Source organism: Ischnura elegans, chromosome 1 (assembly GCF_921293095.1).
Source record: "Ischnura elegans chromosome 1, ioIscEleg1.1, whole genome shotgun sequence".
NCBI classification, from domain to species: Eukaryota; Metazoa; Arthropoda; class Insecta; order Odonata; family Coenagrionidae; genus Ischnura; species Ischnura elegans.
Genome location: NC_060246.1, coordinates 23,824,332 through 23,841,170, shown reverse-complemented (window position 1 = coordinate 23,841,170; position 16,839 = coordinate 23,824,332). Strand labels below are relative to the sequence as shown.

At 35.8% G+C, this 16,839-nt stretch overlaps 1 protein-coding gene across 1 annotated transcript in view; it reads left to right on the top strand.

The window, feature by feature from the left end:
• Positions 1–452: 452 nt before the first annotated feature.
• The window catches only part of LOC124157206 (intraflagellar transport protein 122 homolog), a 36,673-nt gene continuing 20,286 nt past the window's right edge, over positions 453–16,839 (top strand). The window contains exons 1-14 of the mRNA XM_046531754.1: positions 453–556; positions 640–798; positions 887–996; positions 1,273–1,393; positions 1,702–1,912; positions 5,336–5,415; positions 5,743–5,818; positions 7,048–7,239; positions 7,896–7,984; positions 11,641–11,749; positions 11,899–12,045; positions 12,244–12,381; positions 13,559–13,723; positions 14,468–14,587. Coding sequence (XP_046387710.1) covers positions 740–798; positions 887–996; positions 1,273–1,393; positions 1,702–1,912; positions 5,336–5,415; positions 5,743–5,818; positions 7,048–7,239; positions 7,896–7,984; positions 11,641–11,749; positions 11,899–12,045; positions 12,244–12,381; positions 13,559–13,723; positions 14,468–14,587 — 1,617 coding nt within the window. The 5' untranslated portion in view covers positions 453–556; positions 640–739. The remainder of the gene's footprint in view (positions 557–639; positions 799–886; positions 997–1,272; positions 1,394–1,701; positions 1,913–5,335; positions 5,416–5,742; positions 5,819–7,047; positions 7,240–7,895; positions 7,985–11,640; positions 11,750–11,898; positions 12,046–12,243; positions 12,382–13,558; positions 13,724–14,467; positions 14,588–16,839) is intronic.

Genomic DNA, 16,839 nt, shown 5'->3' with positions numbered 1-16,839 from the left:
GGTTTCTCCTTCAAAAAGGGAGTAACGTAAAATCAGGAGATCCTGTTGAGTAATTATACCAAGTTGCGTCTGTTGGAAGTAGGTTCTCATTACAGAATTTTCGTACGACTATGGGTTTCAACGTGTGTATAATTTTGTGGAAGTACTGATTTTCGAAAAGAGCGCGAGGCTATGAAATTATTTTTTCTTCTTATCATCAATTTATCAAATATTATTGTTATAATTTCCACTGCCAGCTAAGACAAAATTGAAAATAACGCATATGCCAGTGGTATTTGTGAAACCCACTCCACGCCCGGGCCAGCCTTCCATTCCGCTCTGGGAAAAGGTCAGTTTTCACCACAGAATAGCATCTGAGCCAAGTTGCTAGTAATTAGGTTAGATATTCTTATCCAACGATCATATACCCTTCTTCTTATCTGGAATGCTCATATAAGCACCAGTTGTCACACGGTTTGTTCCGCCCGCCCCGCCGATGACCACCTGTCGCCTTTCACCTTTCACCATCACCATGGCAACGTGAACTCGACTCAAACAGAAACAAAGGAACGAAAAGGTGCACATTGAGGCTTATTTTGATGTTACCTATGTGATTCTAAAACGGAAAGGTTGATCACGGTTGGCTTGATATTTCCGTAGGACTTCCCGAACAAAAGTGGTCAGCGATTTATCTATATGTCTGTTCAAATTCGTTTAATTTTTTGACTGAAACTATCTCCAGTGTTTTGGTTTCAATAGCATGAGAGCTATACCGACATGGGTTGACAAAGTCCAAGATAGAGAAAAGGCTCACCAATGGTATGGCATTAACTTGGATTTATTTATAAGTAGGAGGAAATTGGTGTATGTAAAAAGTAATTCTATTTTCCCTATCGACTCTGTTTAGTATTTACAGTCTTTGCTTCAAACCTGATGGCTCCCAACTGGTCGTTGCTGCCGGTCTCCGTGTGTTGGTTTATGATACCCGAGATGGGTCTTTAATTCAGCCTTTGAAAGGTATTGTGCTCATTCATGATTTTTAATTGATAAATTGTGCTACAATCATCTGTCTTCATAAGTTTATGACTATGAATTTAATCACGAACCACTGCCCTGCTCGCAACTGCGTTTTCGTTATCGCATAGAATTTGGTTAAATTAGGGCAGTGTTAAACCTTAAAATTTTGTTAAAGTACCGAATCTTTTGCTGTATCTTTAAATTTCACTCACTGAAAATTCAATTTCAATTCACTTTCCTTATATGCGTGTTTCTATGATTATTTTATTGTTTAAGGACATAAAGACACAGTGTACTGCGTATGTTATGCCAAGGATGGTAGAAGATTTGCCTCTGGTGGTGCTGATAAGTGTGTCATCATATGGACATCAAAGCTGGAAGGAATTTTGAAGTACTCGTAAGTGTACTCAAGAGCATTTGGTTTTCACGAGTGCTGAATTGATCTTGGAACAGCGTGAATGTTTAAAAAATAATAATAACTACCTGCTGCTTGAATCAGTTAACTTCCCTATTTTTTTAAATGAAAAGAGATGTATGCATTAACAGTACGTGGTAACTAATTGCATCTTCAATTATAGTGCATACCCACCTCATTGCTTATAATGTATAATTATCGATAGTCTTGTAAAATGCTACTATAATACTCTAGCTTATCTAATGATTTAATATGATCGATTACTTATGGCGGTTATGATTTTTTTTCAGACACAATGATGCCTTGCAATGCTTAACCTTCAATCCAGTTTCCCATCATCTTACCAGCTGTGCCATCAGTGATTTTGGACTATGGTCTTCTGAGCAGAAATCTGTCCAAAAGTATAAGTCCATTGCTAGGATCAATACATGCGCATGGACAAATGATGGGCAATATCTGGCCCTTGGTCTCATAAATGGCACAATTTCAATCAGAAATAAGGTTAGTGTATGACTTTATTTTCTGCTACATATAGCATTATGGAAAGCTAGTTCACATGTTAATAACTAAAATAATTAAATAAAAAATATAACGGTGTAATGGTGGTATGTGTTATCCTATGAAAATTTTTCTTCATTTATGGGATAGGTCTTGGGGATTCGTTTACTCTTCTGAATGGTTGGGGCAGGCATTCATGTCACCTCCTTACACAGATCACCGACTATGTATGTTTTGCTTTTGAGAGTGTATTTATTATGGTGAACCTTTGTAAATGCCTTATAGACCACTTGCTGTTGTTGTGCGAATGTTTAATATTGAACTACTAAGATGTTATGCAGTAAATTCTTCATTTATGATTGAAATCATTGAAGGGAGGTGACTCCTCTCACCCTGTGGGGTAATATTTTTATTGCTTCCCTCAGCAGTAGAGGTCAAACATGTTCTGTTTGTGCATTTCCAAATTGTGCGTGATGCCCGTCAGTACAGTGCAACCTCGATAAAACGAGACCCCACGGTGCTCCAATAAACACTCGCTCTAGCGAATTGTCGCTTTAGCGGAGGTGGAGCAAATAATAGCCAATATACCTGTTGCAAACAGTTATATGGGAACAGGAGTGGTGCGGCGACAGATAAATTTATATCCGATGAACGTAAGCATAAATCCAGACGAAAGGCGATGTTTTTTTGCATCACTGAATTTCCTTACTCAAACAACGACTAACTATTCAAACAATTTATAAGCGCCGCACTGAATAAAAATCATGCAAAGCATTGTTTTTTCTATCATTATGCCAATGCACAACCGACAAAGCCATTTTTCTATGCACTTAATTAGTGCATTTACGTTATCATTCTATTATTTTGGTATTTTCCAATGAAAATTCAAAAATTGACTTATAAAACTGTATCGCGGTTCTTTAATGCCGCAAATGTTTCCATTGGTGTATGTTTATTTCTCCTGTACGTTAAGCTGCAGTTAAGTGAAATAATGTATTGCATTTGTTTCTGCAGTCATAAACGGTGGAAGGTTGTATAACGTTCTTGCCTTGGAAGACTTTTTCTATCTTATAATGTAATATCTTCATTATATACGGTAAAAAGTTTGCTAAGCTTGAAAAATGATGTGATTAAATTTGCCGTTGTTAAAAAAAGTTCCATTTTGAGTGTTACGCTCGCGATGTATTTGAAATAATACACCCAATTTACCACGGCACTGCAATAAAAACGATTACAATAAAAATTGGTAATATTAGAAAAGATATTAACGTGATATTATTTCACAAAAAAATGTAACGCAGATAATATGCTGATATGTCACTTAAGTAAAACAAAAGCAAGATGCAAGAAACTACGACGAATATAACTCACTTGGGTAATATTTGCGGCAAAGAAATGGAAAGACATACGCATCTGATGGACCCTAAGGCCAAAACAACTTATTGAGTATGAATTTATTGATTTAACGTTCTCAATAATGACTGAGTAACATGAAAAAGGAATGTAGAATTTTTTTAATAAAATAAACTAAAAGTGCAGCATCAGCTCTTCACATATGCCTTCTGTGGCGGTGCCAAATGCAATCTATCCCTCAAATACTCCGCTTTAGGCTTAGGCGTAGCCCCTTTCTCAGAAGTGCCCGCAGATTGGAGTGGGCAAAACCACCCGAACAAAGCTCCTTCTAACTCTACATATTCGGCGCTTTTGTTTTTTTTTTAATTGTGAAGAGCGAATAGGAAGATAAATTAATTTCGACACTCTCATATTACTCTTTTATTTTTATTTTCTTGCTTAGACATGTTTGGTGTTTTTTGGCCATGGTGTCTGCCATCAAATGCTTTGTATTCACGCAACTCACGGACGTGCGGGTATGCTGCCGACTGCTTTCTGCCGCCCGAGGAACAAAAGAGGATAAAGCATTTGCGAATGTTAATGCCACAATATTTTCACCAAAATGAACTACTTATTTATCAAACGACAGTTTACTACATGAATTTAGGACTGAGCACTCCTTGTTAACTTGATTTCTAACAGATCGCAAGAAATTACAGAAATAAAGGACTCTTGGTGAAGGTTTTCCGGCGATCTTTCTGGCGAAACTCTCGCTATGGCGAGTGCCAACACCAAAAGGGCCTCGTAAAAACGGATTTTTTTACATGCTTATTATAGGGTCAATTGACGGTGCATCGGCTATCTCTCGTTATGGCGGGGGTCTCGCATTAGCCCGTACTCGCTGTAACGGGGGTTCCACTGTACTATGGTTCTCAAGCAGCCTCTCTGAATTGCTAATGTGCTTTGGTGCACTTGATCCATTTGTGCAAATGAGTACAGATTGATACAAAGAATCATTTATTCTCTTTCATTGCTATGTGCTAAATTTTTTTATGTTCAACTGGACTTTGGAATGTATTCTTGACCATACCTTCTCACTCTCTAGGAATGTCGATTGTTGCACTCCATTTACACTGCTTGAGACATTTTACATGCATTTGATGGAAAATTCTGTTTATAGTCAATCTTTTCTCCAAGGCCACTCCAAATTTTCTTATACTCAATACTTAATGGTTTTGATGCGAATGACACACGTCTTACACTATTCAAACATCCCCTTTCTCTGGGAGTACCAATTTTGCCCAAGTACTATGTGGCCAATTCGAAAGATGGGTAAGAGTGAAAGGCTATATTAATTATTGGTACAGCAAAACTTCTTGTAATAAATACTATAATTATATATCAACTATCATATTAATGACTCATTTTCATTAGAATAAGGGGTGGCAATTAGTGGGTTGAGGAGTGATTGCCCCCCACCCTAATTTTTGTATAATTCCATGCTCCCTAAATACCAATGACAGTTATTGTTTGCCTTAAAAAATTTCTCCCTTTGATTTTGTCCCTTCACAGCAAACTCATGTGTGTCACTACTGAACCAAGTGAAATTCATGTGTCCTCAGTTTTAATTGTTGACACAGTTGAAAAACCACCACTCAAACTAACCTAAGGCCTCCACTTTTAATGGAATTTCCCTCTTTTAATCAACTAAAGTTATTTTCTGCTTCTGTGGGTTTAACCTCTGTGATAGACTATCCTATGATCTTAATAGCGGCAATAATTTACTTCTTTATCTAGAGAAATATAATCATTGAGGGTAATTACCATCTCTGAATACCATATGCTTCCTACGAGGTATGGTTTTTGAGTTTAAGCCCAACAATGGGTTTGTTTTTTTTATTCTGGTGAGCTGAAACATCAGAAAAGAGAATGTTGTGTGGGTTCACTTAGTAATTATACTGTTACCCATACTCTGAAGCCTGCGAAATGCCAGATATTTGACCATTTAGATGGTTAATTGTGTATGTGCATATTTTTTTCTAACTTAATCTGGTTTATGAAAGATGCATGAAAGCCCTCTTTTAATTTTTAAAGGTTGGAGAAGAGAAGGGTCGTATAGAACTTTCCCGTGGCGGTACAGCTCAGATATGGGCCTTGCAGTGGAATCCATCCAAGTAAGTTTCCTCTATTTTATTGACTACTTGTTACCATGACTCATTGCATTATTACCTTTCTATTGGTTATTTATAATTACATATTTGTATTCATTGTGACATTAATACTACTATTGTATATTGTATGTATTAATATTGTATGTATATTTATTATCTGTAATATAATATTAATATTTCAATAAAGAAGGCTGTTGACCTGGATAAATGACAATTATAAATGGAGTTGATTTTGCTTTGAAATTGGTACAGTTTGTAACATACTGGTAAGTATTGCATTAATCTTTGTTCTGTATTTTTATTCATGGAGACTTTTTCTCTTTTTTTCAGAATGGATGCTTGCGATGTCCTATGTGTGACAGATTGGAGCCAGACAATGACATTTTACTCAATAGCTGGAAAAATGGTAAGGAATCTTCGAAGGTTAAATGTATACTTAATCTGCTAAGGTCTGATGTGAATTACGAAAGTCAATGCATTTATCGAATGCAATTAAAAATGTAAAATGCTCCTCTTCTACTGGTCTTGCACTTCTATTTCTTTTTAGTTCATGCCAGGGTGGATGAGTCTTAGGGGACCAATTATCATTGATATTTTTGAAGTTGAGGACAGCCAATAATTTCTGCATTTGTCTTTGGACATTAAAAAGATACCAACCACTTAGCTCATAGCTGCATGTAGTCTGTAGATCAAGAAGGAGAGGCAACTGTGACTTACTTTCACTTAAGTGTGGCCAGACTCTAGGCACACAATGCATCCTAGCTCTTGGAAGATGGGAACATTTTCAGAGACTTTAATGAGGTTTTGAATTCAACCCATGGCCAACTCCAGTGATTCTTATTACTTAGATGAATTAGTCTGGAGTGTACCATTTTGTCTTCAAGACAGCTGAATATTCACTATCCCCTCCTTGCCTATTTTAAACCTTTTGTCCTAGGAGTTATGTATTTAAACTACCTAAGTGGGTTTTCCCCGAAATCACTAGCATTGTGTGCAATTTATAACCAGGATATTATTATTAATTCATCTTAGTGAATGTAATTAATCTGATATTATGTGATTTAGATCAATTATTGCATTTAACGATAGTATATAGAATAGAGTTACTTGCATTTAGATGGAAACTGCAATAATAACGTGCTCTGTAATTCCCGCAACGGGAAAGGCCCCATAAGTTATAAAAATTTTATTTAAAAAATTTGAACAAATATGCCCTCAAATACAATATTGTTAAAGGGTAGGAGTGTACCCAAATACTTCTCATTCTCTTTGAGATCACTAACAACAGAAACACAATAATGAATGATAATAAGGTGTACATGAGCCTTGCCTGAATGACTATTGTATCTATCAGGCAATCAAAGCTGCCTTGTAGATTCTGGGAATAAATTGTTCAAACACTTATTTAAGGCCCTCAAAGTAAGTGCACACCTCCCACACACTATTCATTTACCTCCAACCAACTATTCTCAGCAAACATATTCCATCTCTCATTTTCTTGCCTTTTGGGGAACCTAACTGCTCTTTTTCTTCCTCCATTTTCTTTATTTTCTTTTTAAATTATTTATTAATCTAATGGCTGTGATAGTATTGAGAAATATAACTCTTAAAATGCTTTTTTTGTCACCATACTAGGTCGGGAAGGAACGAAGCTTGGGGTATGACCCCCTATGTGTGAGCTTCTTTTCCAAAGGAGACTATCTTCTTGTGTCAGGATCAAATAAGGCCTGCACTCTGTACACAAGGGATGGGGTCCGATTGGCTACTGTGGCTGAGCAGCAGTCTTGGGTGTGGTCCTGTGCTGCATCTCCTGACTCAAACTTTGTGGTACGTCAGCTGTTTAGGGTGTTAAAAAAGAGGTAATCGATGGCATGAAATCCTTAGTAAATAATGATGTGGGTGATAGTATCTGCAATACCATTTCAAGACTTTTGACTGAGGAATATCGGAGGATATATCGCATGGAGATCTAAAATCAACTCTTGTTCCTCCGCTGGTAAGTTGCCCATTCTCCTAATTTAAATTACAAGATTACTTGCATAATTTTGGTATTTCTTATTTTGCTATGATTAATTTAACTTAACGAGTTAAATTAAAAAAATACAAGGGCTCTGGGGATCAATTTGGGTATGGTTATGTTTCCATAATGAATATCCTTCTCAAAGTAAGGCACAAAAAAATCTGTTGAGTAGGATAAATGTGTTATTGTAATTTTTTAGCACTTATTTTCAATCCCATGTATTTTTAGTTCTCTAATTATTTGTTTCCTATAAGGCATAATATGTTCTTTTTTAAATGTGCTATCAAAATACATTTTTTAACTGTGCTATCTAGAATTAGAATTTAGAAGCTAGAATTTGAATGTATATGCTAGAATTTTTTGATTACAACATTTCAAAAATTGTAAGTGAATAACATTTATGTATTACTGTGCTATGCTTCAAGTATATACCTTTTAATGAGGATTATTTATCTTTGCTCAGGCTGTAGGTTGTCAAGATGGAACATTAGCCTACTATCAAGTTGCATTTACCACTGTGCACGGGTTGTACAGGGAGAAATATGCCTACAGGTATGTGTGTTTGTTGAATGTTACCTATAAATGCATTCCATCCAGTGGTGGATCCAAGAGGGGAGTAGATTCCTTGCATTTCCCTCTCCCCCACTCTCCAGAATTCTGGAGAGAGATTTTCCTGGGGATAATCCCTATTTTAACTTGATTTAGTGTCAATTGAAGATGAAAGAATTGATTTCTATCTTTTGGAGACCCTTCACGATGAATTAATGGATTAGTATAAAAAATATCACCCTAAAATTCAGCGCATCCAATTTTTCAATAATGTAGAATCCAAATTCTTTTTTTGCTATCTAATCTGGATTCAAATCCTTGTTTTCATCAAATCTATTCATATTCCAAATACATATGCTTCATTTTGATTAATTCTAAATCAGCATTTCATCCATATGCATTGGTGGCAAAGCATGACGTTCAAGCTTAGACATTGTATGTACGGCAAAGAATGAGAACCCAAGGGGGGTTCTTAGAAGGTTACAACGCACCGGGGTGGGCACCCAGTAATAAAATTGATACGCCAGCGCAACTGGGGAGTGGATTGGAATGGGAAGGATAAAGGTTGGAGGTGCCGCCGCAATAGGAGCCGTCGATGCCTCCTCGGTGTGGATAGGAATGGAAGGGTGGGATGGGGAATTCCCTCGCTGCCATGGAAGCAACCAGGGCCCACTACTAGCAAAACCATAATTTAATGTGCCAAAGGTTTTGGAAGATTTTTTTCTATAAAAGAGAAAAATCGAAATATCAAATCGTTGGATTACACAAGTATGGCAGTTAGCCTGTACAGCACCTTCCATTTTCCTTGCACCCTGCAATGAAGTGAACTGAAAAATGAAAGAAAGCATGAGACATCCCTACAGTGGATACAGCCTCTCTCTCTTTCTTCTTTCGCTTGTGATTGCTCTCACACTGTAATAGGGTGGGTTCCTATTTATTTTTTGTTTCCTTAATCAAAAGATTATTGCTCTTGAAGTACGTATTTTACGCTTATAGATTTTTAAATGATAATATCTATTTTTTGCAATTAAATGAAAAATGAAAATTTTCAAGCGTGCGAAAGCGTGATGGCTAAGTATGAATGCTGGAAAAAGCCTGTGACGTCATTCTGGTTCCTGCTGCCGCTGTGTTAGGACACCTTGGTGGGAGGCTATGAGCACCACTACGATGCAGGCTAGTAACTTGAGTACCCTGCTGGCAGGTAGCGCTTGGCTTAAATTACGATTATCAATGCCTTATTAAGTGAAGGAAACTTTCTGACCATAGGTAATTTTAATAGGTGATTATTAAGAGATGTTTCCCTGAGCTCTGTGCCACATGCATGCATTTGTAATCTCAGATGATGTAAAACTCCCGACTGCATACTCGTATAGAGTCTAAGTCCCTGTGACATCACGTGGAGTGGCACCACATGGCCGCCAATCTGGCTTTTTTTAAATGAGATTAAAATTGGCCATTAACATTCATCTAAACTGGGATCTCTGAAACCAAATAATCAATATATTTTGAATACACTAATGGTGGGTAACGAATCGCAATCAATGCCTTTCATTTTCTTTCATGAAGGAAACTACCCTGTTATCGAGATGCATTAGGGATGGGGGTCCCATTCTACTCCCTTTGTGGTGTAGTTTGCACATAACTCTAACACTGCATTCTTCGCCGCTTCATACTTTTTTGCCACGTGAGGTCCTTAGACCACGTTGCGCCGTATTCCTTGGAAGCAAAAGCACTTGTTGTACACACATCTACTCAGACATCAAGAAACTGACATACAAGGTTGAATTGTGCCACAAATAGAGTGGGATTTCCCTTCCCTTTCATGATTTTAAATATTAATTAATTTGCTAAGGATTAATGCTAATTTAGTGCTAACCATAGTCCCGATTATTTAATGAAGTGTAGAAATGATGTTTGAATGCCGAAAGATGCCTTTTGGATGTTATTTAGAAAAGGCGAATTGAAGCATAGTCGCATGATAAGAGTTGCTGTGGATAAAATATGTGATACAGGCATACTCTGGAATTGACCCTTTTGGTAGGGCAACGAATGCTAATACCAACTGATATAATGGACCACAATCGCTTTTTAGGTGAAATTGTGAGATAGAACGAGGTATAGCTAAAAAAATGTAGTTATGGCTATCAGATGAAAATTTATTGGAATTTTTTTTTGTTTAGTAGATATGTATCTTGCCTAAGAAACCTTGAAAATAGGCATCTCCTTTCAGTAGATAAATTTAATTGGATACCATTTCATTTGATCCTCTTGAGAGAAGCAGGTGCCTCTTTTCTCATGAGGGACATCAACCCAAGAGTCACCCAAATTGGTTCATTCGCAAAAAGTTGGTTGAAATTCACAATCAGTGGTCTGCTGCACCGGTGGGCCTTGTCCATTTCTGAAAATAGGAGAAGCAGCATTAATTAACAATGAGGGGGGAGCCTGTGAGAAGGTTACCCACAGTTGAAAGGTTGGGGAAAGTTTCCCCTTCAATTCGCTTCACGCTTCCCCTTCAAATCAGTTTCCTGACTTATTTATGCTCACATGTTGTCCAGAAAATGCAACTATGTTGTTATTATTTTAATTTATGATAGTTAATCATCTTTAATTGTCCAGCTGCTTTCTCCTTTCCCAACCCCAACTCTCCTTCACGGTCTATTGGATATTCATGCAGTAATATGTTTTAAATTTAAATGCAGCCCTTGGGAACCAGTGTTGTTGTATCACTTACATCCTGGTATGAACAGTCTTGGCTCTTATTGGAACCCAAACCAATCCAGCTTAAACTTTTAGTCTCAAAACAGCAAACTTTATTGTGTAAATCATGGAAAAAGATGTATGTAGTAAAATAACCCTGTGAGTGAATATGTATTGATGTATTTCCTTCAGAGAAACTATTTTTAATCACCTTTATAACCTATTATGGTATGTTTTAGGCATGTATTCAGGAGGGAAAAAGGATCAAAATAGGCACTGATGTTACCAAGGCCAATATATTGTAAAGAAGGGAGAAATTACTTTATTACGAAGTATGGTGATTGATAAAGGAAAGAATACATTTTAAAAATTTTCATGGCAAGGAAGGATTTTAGCATTTTCATATTTTTACAAATATCATATTATTCCAAAAAGTTCATAATCGGATCTATTTCTGATTATTTGTTGATAATTTCATTTGCATATTGTCACCTTTAATGTAAAACCTCGAAAAATCAAAAATTTCATAAGTATTAGATTTTTATGCTTTTAGTTGTATAACTTGGTATTTTGTATAATCTAGCTGAAAAAAAATGTTTACAATGGCATTTAATGAATTTAAAAACCTAATCAGCTATTTAAATGTTGCATGACATGAAAAATAAAGTACATTGTTCATACTGTAAATTTTAATATTTATGATTTACGAGGTTTTGCATGTAATGTAATATGTTTATATAATTCACTCTTTGGGGTCTGTGTTCGTAATCAAATAAAGCTGAGGCAAATTATTTACCAAACTACTCTGTGTACAGATCTCCGAAAGATAAGGACATGTTTAAATGGTACGTTAGTTGGGCAATTATGAATTCCTCCCTAACAGCCTGTGTGACTTTTCAAAATTGCAACTTATTGCAAAGCTGGTATTTTTGTCTTAAGTTTTTTTTTCTTTTTTTCAACAGGGAAAATATGACTGATGTGATTATTCAGCATTTACTGACAGAACAAAAGGTTCGAATAAAGTGCCGGGATTTAGTGAAAAAAATTGCCATTTATAAGCATCGCCTTGCTGTAAGTGTTTTACTGCCTCCACGTGCGTTAAACGAATATGAAATTTATATTGCACACATTTTAATTTTTTATGATTTTTTAATAATTTTGTGAATCATTTATTTCTGGTCACTTCTTTACCACTGCTTCATTTATCTTCATCCCCTTAGGTACAATTGCCAGAAAAAGTTATAATTTATGAAATGAGTTATTTAGCAAATTCTTCAGGAATGCATTACAAAGTCAAGGATAAAATAAACAAAAAACTGGACTGTAATTTGCTGGTAGTTTCTGCTAATCATCTTGTACTTTGCCAGGTAATGAGGGATTCCCATGATATCTGACATATTTCTTGGTATATTGTGCATTAATGAATTTAGCAAAACATTCTGCAATTTGATGAATTGTCATAATGTTTACCTCCTGTTCTATGATATCCTTTTATGGTAGTGTAGTGATCTCTACACATGCCTTCCTTGTTGTATTTATTCATTATTTTCATCCTTATATTAAAGGAAAAGAAACTACAGTGTCTAAACTTCCAAGGTGTTATTGAGAGAGAATGGGAAATGGAATCCTTAATACGTTATATCAAGATGGTTGGCGGACCACCTAACAAGGAAGGACTTCTGGTTGGCCTCAAAAATGGACAAGTAAAATTCTCTTCCTTTCACAAAGATTCTTGATAAAGTTCATGCCACTGCTTTTTAACAATGGCAGCTTTTTTAATTTATTTATTATTCAACATCCTCAAAAAAGCATCAGTGGGAATTTGATATCTGAGGTCCCACCATTTACTTGTGATCAATCTCAGGCACCCATACTCTGGCAGTGGTGAGTTAATGGGTGGGGGTCGGATGACCCCCCCAGTTTATGGAAAAATTGAAATCGTGGTAATCTTAAAGGTGGCTCTCATTAAAAAGTTCTCACTTAACAACCAATGTTTATAAATAACTATGAATATCTAAAAGTTACTTCTTAAAGCATATCAGACCTTGAATGCAGTATCACTGAAGGGTATTACATACCACCAAGACACCGAGGAAAGTAATGAATTGGATTCTGCAAAATGATAACCTGAATCTGCTTCTGTGCCATGGATGGGAAAAGCCTAACCACAAATTCAATACTTTCAGTTTTAGCTGGCAAGAATTTACCCTGCCAAAGTCAGGGCTGCCAGTTCCACAAATAGGCTAAATTTTAAAAGAGACTGATGAATTTAAAAATGTGGTGCATCACTTAAATTTTGGGGGGGTCTGCGCTTTTTATTATTATCTCTGGCTGTATTCCTAAAAGTTATTTAGTATACCATCTACTATGCATCTCTAGCTTCACACGACATATTTCTAGAGTGTAATTCTCAAGTTAAGCACTGGCTACTTGTATAGTTTTTCCCAAAAATAATTAATTACCCTTTCTTATCACTGTGAAATAGTAAAAATATGGAAGTATGCCCCATTGCAATTTTTTGTAGTCAATATGTGGTTGATGTATATTTTCCAATACTTCTAATCCAACTGTATTACTTGCTCTGAATTTTAGACTTCATTTTTTCGTTATTGATAATCTCCTTGCTGACGTACTTTGAAGCCTCTTCAAGTAGCTGAGTGTTAGATTTTTATCATCATATGAAGATACTTATCCTTGTTGAATGGAGGAGAAAAGTATTTTGAACAATTTTTTGCTGTATCTAAATTTGTCTCATGAAGTACCTATTTTATTTTTTAGCCTTATTCTGACATCAAGAGGTTATAGTACTAGAGCATTATGCTCATCAAAACTCACTAACTTAACAAAAGTTATAATACTGTTAACTTCTGCTTTTTCTAGGTATTGAAAGTATTTCTCAACAATGCATTTCCTGTCTACATTCTCAAAGTTAATGCTGGCATAAGATGCTTGGATCTGAGTGCATCTCGAAAGAAATTAGCTGTGGTTGACGAGTGTTCTGATTGCCATGTGTATGATACGGAAACCAAAGAACTCCTTTTCAAGGTAAATTAAAAAGTACATTTATGGATAGTAAGGATAGATGTATCCTGAATTTTTTATGGATCTGTATACGGATTATATACGGACGTATCCGTTTACTCCCTCTTAAAGGACGATTATGTCACTAACAATTTGATTTTATAATCTGGTGAAATGTCCTATCCATGGATATTGGGATCTGAAATATCCAATCTGACCATCCCTGGTGTAAAATAAACCTAGCCAAAATCCTTAGTAACCAAAATGATTATTTTAATATTATTGTTGTGAAGTGCTCAGTGTGAGAGAAGTGTACTTGGAGAGACTCAGAATACTCTAAATGATTCCAGTAAATCAGATATAATGCATAACAGCATAATTATACCTTTCATGTTTCTGGGAAAGTTGAGAAAATGACATTTGGGAGAAGGTTTGGGTTGATTAATTCCAAAACTGCTTATGTTGGATCAGATTTACGGAAAAAGGAAGGAAACTTATTCATTCTAAAATAAGTATGTACCAATTTGGTTAGGATGGGCTTACCCACATAACTGGAGTTGTGCAGTGGACTTCTTAGCAAATTTGATGACAAGTTTATAGAAATGAGTATTTACTCTTGAGGAATAATTGCCAATTATTTGGTGTTTGGAATGTAAATTATTTTATGATCAGGCAATTGCATAAATATTTTGTCACATTATGAATAGCTGATGAAATTTTTTCATCCCATTATTGGTTTCTAAGCTTCTTATGTTTTCTTATGCATAGGAGCCCAATGCCAGCAGTGTTGCCTGGAACTCTAATTGTGAAGACATGCTTTGCTTCTCTGGAAACAATATTTTAAGCATCAAAGTGTGCAATTTTCCTGTACACCAACAGAAACTTCAGGTAGGTCACCTTATGGTGGTGGCATTTATGAATGAAAGTCAACTAACTCACTGGAGTGTAAAATATTGAATTCCCATTATGAAATTTCTTATACTATAATCATTCAAGTGCATACTCTAAATTGAATAGCATGTGAGTGTTGTGATATAGACTTTTTAATTCCTCTGCCTTTTGAGAAAGATTATTTGTGATCTGGTAACACTGTAAGCTCTGAGGATGAAGTGATGTGTAACTCAAGGGGCTATTAAAGGATTGCTTCTTATCTCATAGTTGAATGACAATAACTACCATCACTCTATTCTACCGTAGAATATGCATACCCCAATCTTCATTTCACCTTGATGTAGCTGCATATTGTGAGAGTAGTCATCTTGTATCATTAGCAGAGGTGGTGAAGACTTTTGGAAAATCAGGAATAATTTTTCCCCAATATGTCTAGGACTACACCACTAGTAGCAATTTCCATTTAAAGCAAGAAATTAACATTAGAAATCAGTAGTATCTCACACCCATTCCATAATCACAACAATATTGATAATTCTTCATTAATATAATTCTTCCATAATATGTATACAGTAAATTGTCGATTTTACAAAGCCAGCAGGACCGGAAAATTGGTACTTCGTAATGTTGAATTTTGTGATTTTAAACCTTTTTAAAAAGTTGCAAAAATAATGTTTGCTTTTGCTCCAACCACCCTTTTTTGTTTTTAGTGGCCTCTAGCATCTTCCATTATTAGGGAAATAGAGAGAGAAACACTATTTTCCCTATTATTTTTTTTCCTGCAACACAGGTTTTATCATTTCTCAACATATTTAGGTGAAGTATTGGTTCAGTTTGGTGAATTCCCAAAAACGATACCCCAAAACCTGTTCCTTAACCTCATTTAGTTTTCGTGTTTCTTTCTCCGGCGTATTGAATATTATGAAAAGTATCATTGATATAGGGAAAATATTTTCTTAGTTTTAAAACTAAAAATTACAGTAAACTCTTGATTTTACGAAGTCAGTGGGACCGGAAAATTGGCACTTCGTAAAATCGAGTTTCGTAAATTCAAACCTTTTTCATAAGTCACGAAAAAAATCTTCGCTTTTGTTTCTTCCGCCGTTTTTTGTCTTTAGTGGTCTTATTTAAATGTTTTCGGTGGTTATTCTTGGTATAATTCATAGAAAAGGCTTTTTGCTATCGATTTATGATGTGAATAATCGTTAAATAATTATACCACCATAAAATTCCCATTTCTTGTTCATACTTCAACATCAACGATCGCTAAAGAAATTCCCGACCAGTTTAGAAAACGTAATCAAATAATGAATTGCAATGTTTATTATAAGAATTAACAGTAATAAATTTGTGGTTAGGAGCCAATAGCTACTATTAAGTATGCAAAAGATAGATATTTGTTTCTGACACCCACGGAATTTTAGCGGCAGCCGGCTTAACCGCCATTTATGTCGCCCTCTATCTATCAGTGACGAGAAAAAAAGAAAAACAAGGGTCTTAGCCCGTTTCCAAAATAACCTTCGTAAGTTAATATTTCGTGTTACTTCGTATTTTCAGCAGAATGTGCTCTATTTTCACTGAGATTCAATTACGATCATAAATAACGTAGGATGTGATTATCTTCTGGCGAATATTTGAAGTAAATTCTGTTTGAGTTCTCCGTCCGACTACTGTGTTCCATCATCTTCGCAGACGTTGCCATAAAAGACTTAATTCTTCATCAGGACTGTATTCTTCATACCGGGTGTGAGGTGACCTATTCATATAGTATGTTTCTCTCCTTTTATGCCGACAGGAGCAAGGTTCCAACCGGAAAACGACAGGAGAAACATCTTACAGTATCGGAGAAATATAGATGGAAACGTTATTATCCACATTGATTGTTTTCCTACAAGAGACGTTTTATCATTTCTCAACGTGGTTAAGTATTGGTTCGCTAGCGTGAATTCCCAAAAAATGACACGTAAAAACCTGTACCGTCACCTCATTTAGTTTTCGTGTTCGTTTCTCCGCCGTATTGAAAGTTAGGCAAAGGATCATTGACATAGAGAAAAGATTTTCTTAGTTTTAGCACTAAAAAATAGTCGCGCCATAATCGTAAATAAATATAGTGTGGAAAGAGCAAAGAAATTAATTTCAATTGAAAAGTCAGCTGAGAAGAAGAGAGACAATTATAAGCGCGGCACCATTTTCCCGATAGTGGAAGATACTTCTTCCGCCTCTCTCCGGTTAATAACTTCCCCCCGTTG